Below are 18,624 nucleotides of genomic sequence, written 5' to 3' on the forward strand. Positions count from 1 at the left end.
GCTATTTTCCTTTGATCTCATTGCTCTTTGTTAAGTTACAGCTTCAAGTTCAGATCAACAGATTAGGTGACCATCTCCAGGGCTCATTTGGGAGCCTACACGTTGGTCCCATAACATCATCACTGTAAATCTCTGTGCCAGTTCGCCTACATCGCGCCAAAACTCCATCTCCGACAACGCTGGCCGAAACCCATCAATGCGCCCTTTTCTCAAGGCATTCCCGGATGTAACACAGCGATTGACTCGTGACGAGGGGTAACTCAGCTTCGTCAGCAAGTTCCTCAAATCTACGCTCCGAAACCACCCCGGGCCCAGCCCGATAACATTAGGACATCCTCCGATGACAACACTTTCGCCTCCACGCTAAACAAGGGGCCCACTCCGAGTTCTGGGGAAGCTGATCGAATTTGGAACTGGGGATCTCAGGAAACCAAGATCATCCCCGCCTTTTCTCCGCGACGAGAGCGTTGCATTTTTCTCCACGCTTGGAGTCGGCGACCCCCTTGACTCTCTGAGGAAGGTTTTCCGTGAAGCTGGGCAGGATATATTGCACCCCCTTTCTCCTCTGCACGATCCTTTTTCTTCAGCTTCAAGCTCTATCTTCCTCCCTTCCATTATTCGTACCCTCCCCAGTGGCGACAATCACATTTCATTCAAGATGGCAAGACCAAATATGATCAAGGCCACGAGACGGGCCATCAAAGACAGTCCCAAGGAGATCTTCAACTGGTATCTTCTCATGTGTACCTGCATCTGGAGTTTCTCTGGTGTCGCCAAGGGTTTTGACGAAGGTTAGTCTCACATCCATCTACCACCACCTCCAACTAATCACTTGACATTCATCTAGGCAACATTGCTTCTCTTGTCATCATGGAAGTCTTCAAAGAGCGTTTCGGAATCGATAACCAGACCGATCATCAATATGCAAACACCAAAGGCTGGATTGTCGCTATCGCTACGGCTGGTGCGGTCTTTGGGTGTTTGGGTTGTGTTTGGCTCACCCAGCGTCTTGGACGAACACGCACTTTTCAATTCTTCACTGTTGTTTATATGGCTGGTATCTTTGGTCAGACGTTCAGTAGTGGAAACCTTGGAGCTCTTTATGCGACTCGCGTCATTTCTGGTATTGGCATTGGTGCGACGACCGTTCTGCCTTCGGTCTATATTGCAGAGGTATGATCTGCCCCGACACTCCTCACCGGCTTGAGACTAACGTAAGACTCTTTAGATCTCGCCTCAGCCCATCCGAGGTCTCTTGACCCTCCAATACACCTGCTGTCAACAGCTCGGCGTCGTCTTCGGCTTCTTCTTCAACTACGGTGTCACCAAATACCACGCCGGCACGAACCTCCAATGGCAGCTCCCCACAGCACTCCAGCTCATTCCCGCTCTCATCTGGGGTGCCGGCACATTTTTTACACCCGAGACTCCTCGTTTCTTGCTCAGTCAGAACAAGAGAACAGAGGCGCTCGTGACCCTATCTCGCTTCCGAGGACTCCCGGAAGATCACCCTTATGTTCAATCTGAGTTCCAAGGCATTGAGAGTCAGCTAAATCATGAGATTGAGATTGTTTCTGGTGCCAATACTTGGGACTTGATCAAGGAGACTTTCACAGACATCTCCAACCGACGACGCTTTGTTCTCATGTTTGCTTGCCACGTCTTTGGACAGTGGTCCGGTGCCAATGCCATCACTCAGTATAGTCCTACTATCTTTGGATATCTCGGTATTGAAGGCACTGAAGCACGCTTCCTGGCAACTGGTTGCTACGCCATCTTGAAGTTTGTGTCTGTGCTCATCTTCTCAGTCTTTGTCATCGACTTTATTGGCCGCCGTCGATCTCTCATGACTGGTATCACCATGCAGATCTTCACTCTAGCTTTCGTTGGAGCTTACCTCAAAGTCACCAATGGCTGGACTCCCGAGAAGATTGAGGCAAGCTCGTCGGCCATGGCTGCCAGTCGCGCAGCTATTGCAGCCATTTACATCCACGCCATCGCTTGGTCCATCGGCTGGTTCTCCATTCCCTACCTCGTCTCAGCCGAAGTCTTCCCTCTGCGAATTCGTTCCATCAACGTCTCTATTCTCATGGCTGTTCATTGGGCCATGTACTTCGGTTGCTCACGTGCTATGCCTTCTCTTCTGGCAGCGACCCAACGTTATGGCGCTTTCATGTTCTTCCTTAGCATTTGCACTATCTCTCTTGTTTATGTTTACTTTGCTATGCCTGAGACCTCTGGTCGATCTTTGGAGAGCATGGATAAATTGTTTGAGAGACCTTGGTACACGGTGCATAAGATTGCCTACCCTACTGCTGATGATCTGAAGCCAGCGGCACGAGAGATTATTGAGCCTGAGATGAAGGATCAAGAGTCGGTGGTCTCTAAACATGTTGAGAACAAGTATTAAGTGTCCAAAATGAAAGATTTTTCGGGTTGTGTAGTTAGAATGAATGAAGCTTTCAGGTTGATGATATTGTCAATAAGGGACATTACTAGTCACGGCAGCAATACATGCGTGTTGTAGAAGACATCAAAACTCGACCTATTCCTATTCTGGTCAGCAATTTGCGGGGCACTGCACGTGATATATCCCCTCTATTTCCGTAGCCTTCTCATAATTGGAGCATTTATACCAAGCTGCTCCCCAGATTTGTCCTCCAACAACCCCAGCTTTGGTTTAAACCAATCACGTAGAGAAGAGGATGTCGCGTCTCCCAAGACTACCAGCGTGTCAATCTTGCGCCCAGAAGAAGACAAAGGTCAGACTTAGTAGATATATGTTCAATTGAGACGCTGACGGAGGTATCTTAGTGTGACAATAATCGGCCAAGCTGCTCTCTTTGTACACGAAATGGCCTGGAATGTCTTGTCTCGTGCACTGACTCCGACACTAATGGCCAGTTGTCGAGAGCGTGGGTCTCTTCCAATGCCTCGTCTTACCCATTCTGACAATACCGCACAACAGAATGATCGATGAGCTCGAGAAAAAAGAGCAAGAATTATCCAACAGACTTCAAGAACTAGAGTCAAGCGCAGCCCCCGACCTAAGCACCGTGGATACCTCAAGTCCAGATGACAGGCATACCGTGAGATCTATAGCAGCGTCTTCGCCTGCTACACGCGAGGGAGCAAGCTTGAGGTTTGTGTTCATGGTGATGATGAGCTAGGACCGACTCGGCTAACATATGTTGATAGCTTCATCGCGCACCTGTTCTCTGACGTGAATTGGAGAAAGTCACATGCCACATTGCTGAGAACATTGGCAGATGCACCTGGTGCCGATGAAGTCTCGATAGGTCCGTGCTCTTTGCCATCCGCAGTAGAGGCACAGATGCTCTTTGACAAATAGTCAGTTAAAGCTATCCGATATCTAACCTTCAACTAATGGTATTGAAGCTTGAGTTGGGCGCACATACAGAACCCATTTCTCCTCCGTAGAAGTGTCTGGGCACTGCATCAGCGTCTCTTCAATGGCCAGAGCACTCCCAGCAAAGCATCAAGCCATGACTTATTCAGAGCATTCATGATTTGTGCCACTGGGGCAGTTCTGCCATATCGGAATAAGCTTCATCATCGCCATCCAGAAGCATACTATAATGCAGCTTTACAGTATCTCGGTCCCGATTTTCTTACGCGGGGACTGGACTCTGTTCAAGATTTGTTGCTAATATGTAGATTTGGCATCTACCATCCGATTGGTTTGTGAAGCCTGACCTCAACCATCAACGCCATGCTGATCACCCGATAGGTACTTCCATTTGGGACGTTGTTCGGCTTTGCGGACGTCTCTGCATCGAACTTGGTCTTCATAACGGTACCGATATCCGAGGCGATCTACTACAAACACAGCTCAGAAGGAGATTATTCTGGCAGTTCTATCTGATCGATCGCTACAGTTCAACAACTCTGGATCGTCCATTCTTGATCGACGATGCGGACATCGAGACAAAATTTCCAGTTGAAGTCAGCGATGAAGAACTCGAAGCAGCCAGCCACGATGCTCAAAGCCTCGACTCCTTCAGCTTCAATCGCGAGCCCAACGTGCAGAATGAAATGACTGTATTCTTTATCTCTGTACGACTGAGACAGATATCGTCTCATATACAAACGGAGTTTTCGAAGCTAAGGCGGAAGATCTCTAATACCAGGTCAAAGCACTTGCTCGCCGGCCATGTCCATGTTGTCATGACGAAACTGTTGAAAGAGCTGAAAGAGTGGAGGAACAGCAACCCTATCATACAAGAACCGAGTTGTCTGTATGAGACGCAAGAATGGTATGACTTGCTACTTGCTCGTGAGAGACTGTCTGTCCTTCGTCGTGCAATTGATCTGGTCCCAAAGGTTAATGGATCTCCCCCAAAAGAGATCTTGACAGTCTTTCTCAGATCTGCACTTGAAACCATCGAGAGGTATCACAGCCTATGCCAGAAGCGAGAGATGATGACACATACAAGAAGCTACTTTCACATGCTCTTCACGGCTGGGTTATCAGTCATGTACTGCACATCTGTATCCAAGAGGATCACTCAAGAGGACATGCGCGCATCCCATCAAGGACTAATCCGATGTCAAGAGTTATTAAACAGCGTCGCCCGACAACTTCCAGACGCAAAGAGCTATGTATCCGTCTTTGAAGCTCTGCATCGAGACGTATCACAAAGACTATGGCCCAATGTGCGAGATGTGTCTGTAGGCCTCCCGGTCGATCCAGCTCTAGGTTTCCCAAACGATATCAGCAACTTTACTGGACGAAGCTTCTCTCCAGACCTGGGCACAGGGTCTTTACCTAGTGCTTTGGGAAACATGCCAGACTTTTCGACAAATCGACAGTTATTTGATCAGAGTTTGCAGACAAGGACAGGTCTTGTGGACCCTGTGAGTCAGTTTTCTGTTCCGGGACAAGATGGGAACGACATCTCGGAGGAGTATCAGGATGGATCATCAGTCAATTGGACGCTGCTGAACTACGATTCGTTATGGAATATGGAGTCTGCGCTAGGTCAGTATGTGTATGGAGATCCTACGAACCCGAGTGTATGGGACGGTTTTGAGTTTTGAAGGAAGGCATGAAATAAGACGACTTGGCACTATTAATCGTGTATTCTTGTTGAACAATGTATAACTAGAAACGAAGTCTTCTGTCTCATGGGTTGTTGAGAGCAAACTCTAACAAATATCTCGCGGCCGCCATGCCCGTCTGCATCTGAGTTTCTGCCGTCGCAGCTCCAATATGAGGTGTACTAACAGCTCCAACCTCCCATAGCGAATGATACTTCTCATAGCTAGGAGGTTCCTCTTCGTGACAGTCAAGACCGGCACCCCAAATGAGACCTTCAGATAGAGCTCGCTTCAGATCAGCCTCATTGACAATACCGCCTCGTGCGGTGTTGATGACAATGGCTGTTCGCTTCATTCTCTTCATCTCAGCATAACCGATGAGATCTCTTGTTTGTGGAGTAAGAGGCATATGAACGGTAATGACGTCTGAAGACTCCAGAACCTCTTCAACAGACGAGGCGCGTTGATGAGGAATATCGGCCCACGCGTCAGCAGGGAGGAACGGATCATAGGCAATGACATCGGCCTCAAAAGCGCCTCTGAAGATACTGGCGACGCATTTGCCAATGTTTCCCATTCCGAGAATACCAATCGTCTTGCGATGCAGAATCAAACCAGAGCACTTTTCCTTGGGTACAAGGATACCCGAAGATTGCTTAGCAATAATAGTGCCAACCTGACGAGCAGATGCAGTAGCCAGAGTCAGAACAAGCTCAGCGACTGCACGTGCATTAACACCAGGAGTGTTGAAGACCTTGATCCCACGAGCAGCACAGGCATCAGTGTCAATCTTGTCAACACCAACACCTTGCTTGCCGATGGCGATCAGGCTAGGGCACGACTTGATATCCTCTGCAGTCAAGCGTGAGGATCTCATGAGGAGATAGCGTGCTTCTTGCTTCCATTGGCCGTGCTTGGGGTTATCTGGTGTAATGACGTTGAAGTTTTCTTGGCAGTAAGCCATGACTTGAGGGTGAAATGAATCGAGGACATAGACTGTCGGCTTTCCAGAGGGGAGACTCTCTGGAGGAGTGTCTGTTACAGCGCCTGGTGCCATGATGAATGAGATGGGATTATTGCGATGCAAGGTGATGTTTGTGGGGTAGTGTTTGTTTGGAGAACAAGAGTCTTCAAGTCTTGCACTTTTATGTATCTCCTTCGAGGCAAATTCCGGCACCTCTGACTCCCGCGGGATTCGACGGGTGAATCATTCCTCTTTTCTGTTCCGTTTTACGGCATCCGTTACCCGTAGGTATCATGCCGATGTCAGATGGACAATGTCCGAGGACCTTTCGGGGTTGTATGCGGCCCCGCTCCGACCCCACGATCTTCTCGGCTCCAACAATCGGCTTCCGTTCCTAGAAATGGATGGAGACAATCGATGGGGGAACGAGATCGGACATGGAGAAGGTGTTATCGGGACTTTGACTCTTAAGAGAAATATGACTCTTTACGATCTTGTATAGGTGTATATTAATATGCGGGAGAAACCACCTTGACCGCTTCTATCCTCATCAGTTACCAGCATCTCCAATCACCAATATCCACTATCACCTACTCCAATACATCAGATCAAGCTCTTCGTTGCATTTTATCATCCCAATCTACTCTCAAAATGGCTGCGCCTATTCCCCACCCCATGCGTGAGAAGCTTCTCCGAGATGAAGTTGCCTACACTATGAGCATCAAGCTCGTCAAGTCAATTGAGATTGCCGGTATGGTCAAGACAGCTGGCTATGATGGCATTCTCGTAGATATGGAGCATTCTTCCTTTGATCTTGAGACAACAAACCAACTCTGTGTCGCCGCTCTCTACGCTGGCATTTCCCCCATTGTCCGAGCCCCCAGCAAAGACCCCTTCTTCGTCTCAAGAATTCTCGACGGTGGTGCACTTGGAATCATCGTCCCTCACATCCGCTCCGTCCAAGACGCTCAAGATGTCGTCAACGCCGCCAAGTTCCAACCCATTGGTCACCGTTCCTCCACCAACGGCCTTCCCCATCATCAATTCCGCTCCATCCCCGCCAAGGTCTCCAACCCCGTCACAAACGCCGCTACCATGGTCATCCCAATGATCGAGACCCTTGAAGCTCTTGAGCTAGTCGACGAGATCGCCGCTCTTCCGGGTGTTGACTCTCTGCTCATCGGTACCAATGACTTGACTGCCGAGATGGGTATTCCTGGAGATTACGAGAATCCTCGTGTCACTGAAGCTTACGAGCGCACTATTGCTGCTTGCAAGAAGCATGGAAAGTGGCTTGGTGTTGGAGGGCTTCATGCTCGTCTTGATCTTGTGGAGAAGTTCTGCAAGATGGGAGCTCGTTGGGTTATGGCCGCTACTGATGGTCCTCTGCTACTTGGTGCTGCTACTAAGAGAGGTACTGAGATGGCTGCGCTGAATGCTTCAGTTGTCAAGTCACAGCAGACGAATGGTCACTCTGTAGAGAAGAAGGCTACCAATGGCGTTGCTATAAACGGTGCGACAAATGGTGCTGTCACGAATGGCAGTGGCATCACAAATGGGGCCAGTAATGGCATTCCGGTTGCAGCATAAATAATGGGATTTATTGTGTATACGCAAAATAATCTATAGATAGTCAATTTCATATTTCTTTCGGGATATTTCAAGTCCAATTTCTCCTTGTCAGTCCCAGTCTGGCCTGATTCAAGATGATCAGTCTAAACCACTTTCAATCATGATGATCCAGGGTAGCACGTGACCATAGGACCAAGTCCGATAAAGCTGGGTCATCCCCAAACTTCCCCCTCCGACCCAAACGCGTTCCTCGGGCTCATTCCGTGTCGTATCTTTTCTCGGCCACCAGATCAATCCAAGGACATGCAGGATGGCAACTGATTGGCGCGAACTTTCCCGCGTCTCGTTACCAAGCCCTGCACGGGCCAGTAGCCCCAGTTCATCACAGTCCCAACCTCCGCAGAAGAACAGCCTCGCTTGTGAGCGGTGCTTCAAGCGGAAGCAGAAGGTGATACTGGTCACTATCATGCATATTGAGAGTTTTACTAATATGTATTAGTGCGATAGATTGCGTCCGGCATGTACCTCGTGTGCAGATCTTGGCGTTGAGTGCATCGCTCGGTCTCACCAGTTTGACTTTAATGGTGAGGATACCACTCTGACACATGCAAGAGTCAATGGGTTAGTGCATCACAAGAAATCCATGGCTTAGTAGTCATCGTTCCTATTGCTAAGACTCGTAGCTATGTTGAGTCTCTGAGACGACGTGTTGCTGGGCTTGAACAAAAGATCAAGATTGCTGAGCAGAAACATGTTCAAGCCAGACATGCTTCCTTTGGCACAGCAGATGCTGTCTCACCAATCAATGGCAAACGCCGAAGGTCAAATTATGGATCTATGTCATCTGCGCTGGTGAATGAACCTACTGCTAGCAGTGGAGAGGAGCAGTCAAGTGTCCAGGACACCATGAGCGCCATTGGCCTCTTGTCTAACAAGGCTATGGCTGAATCTCGAACTAATACAGGTGACAAGCCACATAAACTCGCCATTATTGAGTCGATATCGGCCGCTTTGGCTGTAGATGGTCGAGACCCTTCAAAAGCCTCGTCGTCGCAGCCTGTGTATGTAATGGATGACCAACTCATCCCACTTACACGCGACTTGACGCTCGGCCACTTCCAGCGAATTCTTGACTGGAGCGTTTGGCTTCCGCATATTGATGAGCAACGCTTACTAGAGCAGTACGAGGCTGTACTAGACATGAGCAACCAAGGTGTCGATCCAGCTAGAACCGCATTGCCTCGCTTCAATACATACCTGGCTGTAGCAATAGGCATCAGCATGTCGCGAGATGCAAGTCGCCTATCTTCGCTGGCTACTAATCTCCACGCTGCAGCTGTGAAGCTATTGCCCTTCATTCTCCACTCTCAAGAGCCTCTTGATACCCTGCATTGCATGCTTCTGCTTGCGGTATTCTCAATGTTCAGTGCTGCCGGTGGATCAACCTGGCACCTTATGGGCTTCATTATGACGAACTGCATAGCCGCAGGTTTACACAAGACAGTACCGCCACGGAATGCATCAGATTCAGAATACACTTATCGGGCAGAATGGTTGTTCTGGAGCGTATATCTTTGGGATCGGTAGGTTTGATACCGCAGCCCAACGTTGTGTAGAACTGACAGAATGTCGCAGATCTTTGGCGTCGGCTATGGGTAGACCGTTTAGTATCACTGACGGTGACATATCAGTTTCTGTAAGATGCGCGACAGGATACGACATCCGCATGACTAACCTGGATTAGGTACCAGATGTGACAGAAGATGAGACGGAACCTCGCCTATCGGGAGCAGTGAGAAATAAGCTTGCTTTGAGTAAACATCTCATCACGCATGCCCAGCTCATTGCAGACATCCGTGGAAGCCACCGTTCTAGCCCACTGTTTTCCTACAGCAACCTGTGCTTCTGGCGAGAGTTTCCTCCACAAAACGGCGGCACTAATACCCCAACAAGCCCCCAATTTGACTACCTGGATCAGCTAGCATGTCGGGCACTGATCCTAATGGTCGATGCCCCCGATAATAGCTTGGCAAACCCTGACCTCAAGACAGAAGACTCCGTTAAGGTTGAGTCCGATACACTTAGTTGCTGCAAGGCACTCATTGAGAAACTCTATAACAGGTCCGGGAGTGGCACCACGGTATCTTTCCTAGACGCATATGATATCTTGGCAGCTGCGGTAGCTTATGTTTGGCTCGTGCAGCGCACACCACAGCCGAACCAACAAGGCTTGACGCAAACTTTTGAAGTAGTGAGCAAAGCCTCTATACTGCTAACACAGTGCTCATCCAAATTCTCTGCATTGAGTGTCTTTCAGCAGTTCCTCCTATCACTATCTACCAAGGTCATGGAAGGACAGGGCAATCTGCAGGCAAGTCCACCTTTCCCAAACTAGATATGCTTAAAATATGGTTAACTCTTGCAGAATTATCAGGACTTCATACCCCCGGAGGTCCCAAGTCATCTACGTCGTATAGTGCAGCGCTATTCCTCAACAGGAACGATCAGTAACTCGCTTTGACCGCCATGACCTGATTCAATACTACTCTCCCCCAGACCTTTCCTCGGGCCAAGTCCGTCGGTTGTCAATCATGAAGTTTTATTGGTGGATAATGGCCGACGGGTTGAGTCCGAACGCTAGCCCCCGCGAATGTTGCACTCTATCTTGTAAGGTTATTCCACAAACGCGGGGATGCGGGGGTGACGCGGTAGTGAAGCTCGGATGGAAGAGCGAAAAGACACGCTGGAGCAACAACAAGACCTTGGCATTTTCGGAAGAAATTACCCAGTATGAGGGGAAGGGTTGTGATATATAAAAATGTCTGATACCCATGGTTTCTAAAATGCTCAGCAAGCACTCTCTCGCCATTCACCATCCACCCTTGTCACTGTTGAGTTATTTCTAAAAACTCTTTTACGAGAGCCACAATTCTGCCTTCAACATGACGGGCTCCGTTCACTCAAAACCTGGGTCTTTTGACATTAAACAAGATATCGAGTATGAAGAGATTGCTCCTGTGCGAGATGAGATCCTCGAACGCTATCCCCTCATCAAGGACAAGACTCCTGAAGAGCGTGCTGCCATTGAGAAGGCTCTAGTCCGTAAGCTTGACTGGAAGTTTCTTCCCATGGTCACAGCTATGCTGTTGATGAAGTCAGTCATTCCATCGTCACTAACATTTCCTGTTCTAACATGATCCAGTTACCTCGATCGAATTAACGTCTCCAACGCTCGACTCGCCGGCATGCAAGAAGATCTTCACATGACAGACACGATTTGGTCTCTCGGTATTTCCATGTTTTACGTGGGATATATCCTCTCCCAGATTCCTGCCAACGTCATCCTCGCCAAGGGCAGCCCTCGAGTTCTGTTGCCTAGCTGCATGCTTGTATGGTCTTGTGTAACCATCTGCATGCCTGCTGTTTCTGCAGGATGGGGCTTCTGTCTCTGCCGTTTTCTCATTGGTTTTACTGAAGGGCCGTTTGTACCTGCCGTGTCACTCATGACCTCTTCTTGGTATACGAAGCATGAGTCGCCTCTGAGAATGGGTATTTGGCATGCTGGAAATACCATCTCTCAGGCACTTTCGGGTCTGTTGGCTGCCGGTATTCTGACCAACATGGAGGGCGTTGCAAACCTTCGAGCTTGGAAATGGTTCTTGCTTCTCGAAGGTATGTCTCCAACAAAAGCAACACGGTTTATATAGCTAACAGTCCATCCAGGTGCTGTTAGTATCTTGGTGGCTCTCGTGAGCTTCTGGTTCATCCCAAACTTCCCTGACTCGACGGGCACGTACTTCATCACCGAGGAAGAAGCAGCTATGGCTCAATATCGTCAGACTGTTTCTGCAGGCGGTATTGCCGAAGATGATGCTGGTGGCTACTGGGACGGTTTCTGGATGTGTATGAAGGAGCCATTTGCCCATCTCTTCGCCGCCATTCACTTCTTCCTGATCATCGCGCAGTCATACAAGGACTTCTTCCCTTCCGTCAGTGACCCATGTCCCTTATTATCACATTCACTAACAATGATGCGAAGATTGTGGCTACCCTCGGATTCTCTGGTACTACCACCTACCTCATCCAGGCACCTCCTCCTATCATCGCTTTCCTTGTAACCCTCGGCATCTCGTGGTCTTCTGGTCGACGACTAGAGCATGGTTATCACATCATCGTTCCAATCCTTCTCACCCTAATCGGCTGTGCTGTTATGATTACGACTCTGAACGTTGGCGCTCGATACTTCAGCATGATCCTTCTCGTCGTCGGTCCCTTCGTCGGTCTGAACGTGGGTCTTCTCACCTATACTAACAATCCCCGACAAGATCTTCCACTGACTACTTTTTAGATTCAAATCTCTTGGGAAACAACTGTTGTGCCTCGTCCTCGCACGAAGCGTGCAGCACTTATCGCCTACGCCAACTGTGTGTCATCTGTCTCCCACTGGTTCACTCCGTACTTCTTCCTTCGAAACCAGGAGCCTTACTATCAGACCGGTGGCGGTGCTATCATTGCAGGCTGTGGCCTTGTCGTCATTTTTGTTCTGATTACAAAGTGGTACGTGGCCAAAAAGAACAAGGCCCTGAAGGCCGCAGAGGATGCAGCTGGTGAGCCCGAAGGATGGAGATATGCAGGTTGAGAAAACAGTGGATGGAAACACGATACATAGCAACACGATAGGGGACGGCGCTTTCTGAAAGACTTTTCAAGGGCATAGTATTGATGTACACAAACCAGTCTGCCGAGGTTACATCATGGCTTCTGATACAGCTACCTCTAATACATTTAATCTCCGAGTCTATCAACCATCCTCTTCATTCCCATCCTCAGACCCTCCAGAATCTGACCCAGATTTCGACTGCGTGTCCGATGAGCCAGAGTTTGCTGTTGTAGAAGCCTCACCTTCACCTTCCTCAAGCTCTTCTTCGCCCCTTTGTTCAAAGCTGGAATGCGCCGGATGCAGCGTGTCAGCGTGCTGATAGCACTTGAAACAAAGGCAGAACCATTCACAAGTCTCACAGCCCCAGTACAACCCATAGATTTGCTGTGGTCATTAGCAATTGCATTAAAAAGAAACTCACTCATTCAAAGACTTACTGATAAACAATAATCGCAGAAAGCAGAATCTTGCCGAACTCCTTTCTTCATCGGAGTCTGCCCTTTGCTTTCCGCACCATCCTTCTCAGTAGTTTGAGTTCCGTCTATATCTGTTGTTCCAATGTCCTTTTCGAGCAGAGATATGATCTCTGCATCACTGCTGTGATAGCTAGCAATACTCTGAGGGGTCCATGTTTCCTCTTTGTAGCTTACAGCCACAGCTGTTTTGGCCCCTTTCTCAATGAGAAGCTTCACAACATCTAGACGCAGTGACGGCTCTCCTAAGCTTTCTTTCTGGGTCAATAGTAAAGCACCACGAAGAGCCCAGCAAAGAGGTGTCCAACCGTCAACATCTATGATGTCGATGTCCAGCTTGTCTTCCATGAGAGCAATAATCTTCCTCACAACTTGCAGTCTACCTGCTTGAGCAGCCCAGTGCAACGGCGTACGTCCCTGTTTGTCCTTTGCGTGAATATCACCACCTCTCTCTAGGATAGCATTGAAACTAGGTAATCCGTTACATGCTGCAAGATGAATTGGCATGCGACCCATGTCATCCTTAACGTCAACGTTGATCCCTTCTTGCTCAAGGATAAAGTTGATAATAGATGGTGAGCTCCCAAAAGCTGCTGCATTGATAAGATAGCCAAAGATTCCACTGTCTGTTGTAATATCCACGTCTTGCTTCTTATATTCGGACACAAGATATCTCACCATCTCTTCATGCTGTAGTGCATCAATCGTTGCCTGGGGGGCGCATAAGGTTTGCAATGGTGTGCCATCGTACGGATGCACTGAAGTAAGGTCTGCGCCATTCTCAATGAGAAACTTGATCGAGTCAAAGAATCCCACTTTGCAAGCTTGGTGTAAAGGTGAGCCCTCCCACGGAGACATGTGGTTGACATTTGCCCCTCGTCTGACCAGCAACTTGACTTTTTTCAAATCAGAGCCGGCAAACACTCCCAGAGGTGTGTTCCCAGTGGAATCAGTCAGCTCAATATCCGCTCCAGCGTTAATAATTCGTCGCATGTCGTCAAGAGTAGTACGTCGTCTGTGCAGAGCTCCCTTTTGCATGCTGTCGGTAACGTTCAAATTGATCCTCGTGGGGAATTCTAGCAGCGCCGATAACGTTTTGCCTGAACTAAAGAGTATAGGAGGTTCATCTTCAAAAATTCCACCTGTGCGTTGCAAATCAGCTCCTGCTTCGGCCAGAACGCGAACTATTTCATGATGTCCTTGCCATGCAGCAAACATAACGGCGGTCATTCGAGTGAGTTCAGATTTCTCACATAACTCCAAAGAGGTGCCAGTGCGTTCAGGGTACTCTATAGGAGCGCCAAACGGAGTATCAACCGATGCACCATACTCGAGAAGCACTTTGACAGTTTCGTTATATCCCCTGCATGCAGAATATGTCAGGTTCGTCCATCCATCTTTGGAACCTATTTCTGGGCGTGCACCATGCTTGAGCAGAAGTCGTGTAAGGCTTGGTATATACACGGCAGATATAAGAGGTGACAGTCTCTCTAATAGTTTTTTGTTGGGATCTGCGCCTGCTTCTAGTAACATCTCAGTTGCTTTATACTGTTTAAAAGCAACAGAGCGCATCAGTGGCGAGAGACCACCGGACGGTCGATTATTGGGATCGGCTCCATGGTCCAGAAGCATCTTGACAGCGTCGTCTCTTCGGACATCTGTAGGGCCTAAAGAAGTGGCCTCGAAATCTTGCCGTGGGTAGGAGAATAAGGCGACGAGGAGTGCTGTAACTCCATCAATGTCTTCGCCATTCACATCCAGGTTGAGCTCTAAAAGCCTTTCCAGCATAGGCAGGCCAGCTCCTTCGAGTTCAGCGCCCACAGCTGAGAATAAAAGAGGTTTCTTGAGTAGCTCACTCCGAGGGTCTGCACCAGCCTCAAGTAGCATGTCCAGAACATCGACCCGGCCACGAATAACTGCCCAGTGTAGCGGAGGACCAGATGGCCCTGGCAGGTTTGGATTAGCCCCGTTGTCTAAAAGCAGTCTGATGCACTTCTTGAAGCCATCATCAGTGGCCGCAAGCAAAGGAGTCCACTGATCATCGCCAGTGTAGGTATCTGGGATGCCCATGTTCGGGTCTGCACCTTTCTCCAACAATAGTTTCACTGTATCGTGGTTACCCCCAAGGACTGCGAGATACAAGGGAGTGAACTTTGACTCAGAAGTACAGTCAATGTTGATTTGCGACTCCTCCAAGATGGCTTTGACAGTCTCGGTATGACCTTCGAGGGCAGCCTTGTGAAGTGGATTTCTTCCAGACAGACTTGTGTATTCCATTCTGGCGCCATGCTTCAGCAGAACTCGAACAGTGTTCGTATATCCATGACAGGCGGCTAGATAGAGAGGAGAAGCTTGCATGGATGTCTCGTTTCTCCAGTCAACATCTGGATCTGGAGGACATCCAAGACTGAGAATCCTTTCTGCAAAAGCTTCTAGGCTCAGATTTGCAGCCCGATAGATCAAAACAGGTGGCCACTCAAAGTCTTTGGGTATCTTGCCCTTGGCCTCTATCTTGTCGAGCAAGGCATTCATCAGCTCTTCACTACCAGAGGAACTCGCGGCCTTGAGAACTTCCCATTTCTCAGTCGGCGTAAAGTCGTATTCACCAAGGAGATCTTCAACAACTTGTTTCTGTCCCTTGCTTGCAGCTTCGATGAGACCTCGTAAAGCATCGTCACTACCCAAGGGCTCCGCTACGTTGGGGAGGCCAAGTCCAGCAAAGATTGGAAATAGGGATTGAAAGCAAGGGGAACGTCTGGTGGCAGGATTATCCAAGCGCCACTGGGCCTTTGCGAGGGTCTGAACTAGGTCCTTCTTCGATGACAAAGCAGATATATCTGGAATAGGGGAGCTGAGAGAGTAGTGATGTGCCCATGCTTGAATAGCATATGAGGCAAGATTTGTGCGGTCTGGGAAAGGCGGTGTCTCGAAGGTTGCTGAGTCTGCGACTGAGAATGTCTCTCTGACATACTCTTGAACAGTATCCCTAGATAAGTAATCCAGGCACATGCTTTGTATGAGAATATGAGCTTTGCCTTTGATCTTATTCCAAGGATAATCGTTCTCTTCTGCATTTTGGGTTGACGGGTCGCCGTTGACCATGATTTCATGCAAGCAAGGATGCTGGAATCTGACCTCGTTATGATCCACCTCGAGAATACCAGCAAAGTCCTTCTCAACCTTCTCAACAAGTCTGTCCACAGCCATGAAGCTTGGAGAGACTTTAGTTTGTTCTTTCTCATCTGAGAACGAAACAATAGTCGCAAGTTCCCAAATAGTGAGTGGTCTGACAGCATATAGGAGCCAGGAGAGAATACACTCAAGAGAGTTCTGGTCGGGGTATTGCCTGAGCACAGCATTCAACACAGAGACCATAGTCTCGCCACTCTCCTCCCCTTGTTGAGAAAGGCTTAATAAGCGAAGGGCGTCATCAGTTGATATCTCGTCTGGCCATTCTTCCCGTACCCTGAGCCGCTCAATGATGATGTGACGCACTGGAGGATCTAGCTTCTCAGTGAAGCGTAGCTCGTCACGAATCTGCTTTTCTCTGAAGGTTAGGTCTCCTCGTGACCTTATCAGTGCTTGAATATCGCTTTCAAAACTGTTTACAGCGAGGTCTCCCAACTCCCCAGACGATATATCAATAGGGACACAAAAAGGACCCGATAGTTCCTCGTTCAAGGCACCCGGCTCATGACTCGTTACCACAATTTTCCAAGGAGTCTCATCGTTGTAATACTTGTCAGTGATGTGATCCAGAAACCTTTTTCGTGAGCCCTTTGTGCACTCATCAAAGTGGTTGATAACAATCATCGTCTGTTCAACCTCGGCTGAGATTCTGAACATCTCAAAGAACTGAATCAATTCTGTCTCAGTCCATCCACGCTCATTTTCGATCTGGCAGCAGAGTCGATTGATAGCAGGTCCCAGTTTCGGGTGATGGTTGCAAATCTGAGCCAAAAAGGTGGCGATCATGTCCCGAATACTATCAGCACGCACGTCGAATCTATCGAAAGAAAAGTAGAGAACGTTTGCGCGGCGTTTGAGTTTTGTTGTTTCGTCTTCAAGGGAGTAGAATACACTCTCAGCCACATCTCTAACCTGATGGCTTCCATGGAGATAGAGTATTTGAGGACAAGGACTGTTCAGCCAAGCCTGGTAGTCTGGTAGATCAGCCAATGGATTGGGCTCTACCTTATTTCGAAGTGGATATATTGGAGATGCCAGAGCCAGTAGCTTTCTTTCTTGGGCATACTGTGTTGGTCCGATTGATTCTTTCGGCTCTCGGATATCTGATTAGTAGACTTAGTTATACTCTAAGAAGTGGGATCAGATCTCTTGGACCTACCTGGCTCAATTTTTGCGAGGTGCTGGGTAAGAGGAGAATAGTCCGTCCCAGTCGGTGCTGGCAGTCTTTTCTCCAATGGGATACCCAGCGTCGCACAATACGCGTCAAAACCCTAATATCAAGTCAGTCAGTGTTATACAAGGACTGCGTCTGATGCAAGAACACTTACTCCAGTGCTCTTCTCTCCATAGGAGTGCATATTAATGATCCAGCTGCGCAATGCGACATGCGAGGCTATAAAGAGACCATTCACTTGAATGATGGCTTTAGTAAGTCCTGATATTGAGGCAGTTGAAGGCCGAGGCTTTCCGAAGTCTTTACTGTAGTTCTCATAGAGAAAGCTAGCCAGTCTTGTTTCCAAATCAGCTATGTCTCTTTGGCGGTGTGGACATCCATTGAAGATCTAGAGTGGTCAGGACGATTTAGGGGATATGGTGGATAGGGCTCGCTCACCAAAACTCGTGTCATCTCTGATATGTCTTGCCATGAGTCCCTATCAAGGGAAGCTGTGACAAGAGCCTAATATTGGTTAATACAGGTTATAATACACTTCTAAGAACCTCATCACCTACATCTTTAACAATAGTACCTCCGATATCTTGGCTGATGAAGTATATGAGACGCTTCTATGTATAGTCGTCAGCCACGTTAGATTAAATATCCCATCAATATGGTGAGTTATTCCATACCTTCGTTTCGCTACAACGCTTTGATCGCAAGCCATTTAATAAACTCAATGCAACCCGGTGGATAGCCTCTCGAGATCTATGACCAGAGAAGAGTTCAGAGGAGTTGTAGTTGAAGCGGAAGACACGGCAGCTGTTTTGAGGGCTCTTGGGTTTCTCCCAGCCTTCCTCGGCAAATTTGGTCACCCAAGCTGAGCTTCCAGATCCAGGGCTCGGTCCAAGATCTTCGTCGGCCGATTTTCCATAGACTCCAGGTATAATTACGAAGCTATAGATTATTAGCAGCGGAGATTTTCTTTTAGTGCGTTACTTACTCTATGAGTCGAGGTTCGGTAGTAGCCTGATCATCAGCATTACTTTCTTGCGGTAACTCTTCCCAGAGAAGATGCAGAGCCTCATATTTTGTCTTTGCTTCTGTTTCTGGGATAGGATCTGAACTCGGGACTGCGTCTCCAACAATATTACCATTCTCTTCTTTTTGTTCCTCTCTATTCTCGGTGTCGTCGGTCTCTTTGTCTTTGTTCTCATCTTGATGCTGTCGTGGCGGAACCGAATCGCCGGAAGACAACCCAGAGTCAGACGTTTCGACTCCCTTGGTATTCCACAGAAAGTTTGCGAAGGTTCCAAGAATGCCTCCTTGTCTTTCACTCGACTTTCCAGGGAGAGAAAGATGGTCAGCAAAATCTGTCTTATCCTGCGGCTCCGTGCTTATTGGCATGTGGAGACTCACCGTAATTATGATCGACATGGGTAGGGCTTAAAATAATTCACATAGTAGTATATATTATCCACCAATAGTACAAGGCCACAATGTGAAGCAATAGTTGTTAAACTGAAAGTATATTTGAAGGATCCGGCGT

The 18,624-nt window shown here is 48.3% G+C and overlaps 7 protein-coding genes across 7 annotated transcripts; 5 read left to right on the forward strand and 2 right to left on the reverse strand.

The window, feature by feature from the left end:
- Positions 1-442: 442 nt before the first annotated feature.
- On the forward strand, positions 443-2,501 carry BKA55DRAFT_660989 (general substrate transporter). Its single transcript, XM_046197565.1, has 3 exons — positions 443-791; positions 848-1,173; positions 1,229-2,501. Exons 1-3 carry the CDS (start codon positions 659-661, stop codon positions 2,408-2,410), a joined length of 1,641 nt encoding a protein of 546 aa, XP_046054401.1. The 5' UTR covers positions 443-658; the 3' UTR covers positions 2,411-2,501.
- Positions 2,502-2,969: 468 nt separating this feature from the next.
- On the forward strand, positions 2,970-5,061 carry BKA55DRAFT_501705 (fungal-specific transcription factor domain-containing protein; the record flags this gene model as incomplete). The annotated part of the gene is made up of 4 exons (XM_046186859.1): positions 2,970-3,142; positions 3,199-3,351; positions 3,400-3,701; positions 3,752-5,061. The coding sequence occupies 4 exons, from the start codon at positions 2,970-2,972 to the stop codon at positions 5,059-5,061; spliced, it is 1,938 nt and encodes a 645-aa protein (XP_046054402.1).
- Positions 5,062-5,146: 85 nt separating this feature from the next.
- Positions 5,147-6,118, reverse strand: BKA55DRAFT_503240 (D-isomer specific 2-hydroxyacid dehydrogenase; the record flags this gene model as incomplete). Its single annotated transcript, XM_046186989.1, has 1 exon — positions 5,147-6,118. The coding sequence occupies one exon, from the start codon at positions 6,116-6,118 to the stop codon at positions 5,147-5,149; it is 972 nt and encodes a 323-aa protein (XP_046054403.1).
- Positions 6,119-6,676: 558 nt separating this feature from the next.
- BKA55DRAFT_719268 (Pyruvate/Phosphoenolpyruvate kinase-like domain-containing protein) lies at positions 6,677-7,615 on the forward strand (the record flags this gene model as incomplete). The annotated part of the gene is made up of 1 exon (XM_046200960.1): positions 6,677-7,615. The coding sequence occupies one exon, from the start codon at positions 6,677-6,679 to the stop codon at positions 7,613-7,615; it is 939 nt and encodes a 312-aa protein (XP_046054404.1).
- A 226-nt stretch (positions 7,616-7,841) lies between these two features.
- BKA55DRAFT_254195 (uncharacterized protein) lies at positions 7,842-10,329 on the forward strand. The gene is made up of 6 exons (XM_046185384.1): positions 7,842-8,045; positions 8,097-8,218; positions 8,281-9,180; positions 9,233-9,293; positions 9,342-9,968; positions 10,023-10,329. Exons 1-6 carry the CDS (start codon positions 7,908-7,910, stop codon positions 10,116-10,118), a joined length of 1,944 nt encoding a protein of 647 aa, XP_046054405.1. The 5' UTR covers positions 7,842-7,907; the 3' UTR covers positions 10,119-10,329.
- A 210-nt stretch (positions 10,330-10,539) lies between these two features.
- BKA55DRAFT_686139 (major facilitator superfamily domain-containing protein) lies at positions 10,540-12,236 on the forward strand (the record flags this gene model as incomplete). The annotated part of the gene is made up of 5 exons (XM_046198895.1): positions 10,540-10,751; positions 10,800-11,269; positions 11,321-11,586; positions 11,637-11,885; positions 11,946-12,236. The coding sequence occupies 5 exons, from the start codon at positions 10,540-10,542 to the stop codon at positions 12,234-12,236; spliced, it is 1,488 nt and encodes a 495-aa protein (XP_046054406.1).
- A 162-nt stretch (positions 12,237-12,398) lies between these two features.
- BKA55DRAFT_660994 (ankyrin repeat-containing domain protein) lies at positions 12,399-18,591 on the reverse strand (the record flags this gene model as incomplete). Its single annotated transcript, XM_046197566.1, has 9 exons — positions 18,495-18,591; positions 18,079-18,416; positions 17,768-18,032; positions 17,651-17,704; positions 17,532-17,597; positions 17,248-17,481; positions 17,079-17,190; positions 12,695-17,022; positions 12,399-12,641 (listed from the first exon to the last, which is right to left on the reverse strand). The coding sequence occupies exons 1-9, from the start codon at positions 18,510-18,512 to the stop codon at positions 12,399-12,401; spliced, it is 5,658 nt and encodes a 1,885-aa protein (XP_046054407.1). The 5' UTR covers positions 18,513-18,591.
- Positions 18,592-18,624: the final 33 nt, after the last annotated feature.

Source organism: Fusarium redolens, assembly GCF_020744475.1.
Source record: "Fusarium redolens strain MPI-CAGE-AT-0023 chromosome Unknown BKA55scaffold_3, whole genome shotgun sequence".
In the NCBI taxonomy this organism is placed as follows: domain Eukaryota; kingdom Fungi; phylum Ascomycota; class Sordariomycetes; order Hypocreales; family Nectriaceae; genus Fusarium; species Fusarium redolens.

What these genes read in the sequence shown, in the direction of transcription:
- BKA55DRAFT_660989 (XM_046197565.1), top strand. Translation starts at nt 659, where the DNA reads ATGGCAAGACCAAATATGATCAAGGCCACGAGACGGGCCATCAAAGAC. An exon ending in CGCCAAGGGTTTTGACGAAG is followed by an intron (nt 792 to 847) that starts GTTAGTCTCACA and finishes ACATTCATCTAG; the next exon opens with GCAACATTGCTTCTCTTGTC. An exon ending in CTTCGGTCTATATTGCAGAG is followed by an intron (nt 1,174 to 1,228) that starts GTATGATCTGCC and finishes AAGACTCTTTAG; the next exon opens with ATCTCGCCTCAGCCCATCCG.
- BKA55DRAFT_254195 (XM_046185384.1), top strand. Translation starts at nt 7,908, where the DNA reads ATGGCAACTGATTGGCGCGAACTTTCCCGCGTCTCGTTACCAAGCCCT. An exon ending in GCTTCAAGCGGAAGCAGAAG is followed by an intron (nt 8,046 to 8,096) that starts GTGATACTGGTC and finishes AATATGTATTAG; the next exon opens with TGCGATAGATTGCGTCCGGC. An exon ending in AAGGACAGGGCAATCTGCAG is followed by an intron (nt 9,969 to 10,022) that starts GCAAGTCCACCT and finishes TAACTCTTGCAG; the next exon opens with AATTATCAGGACTTCATACC.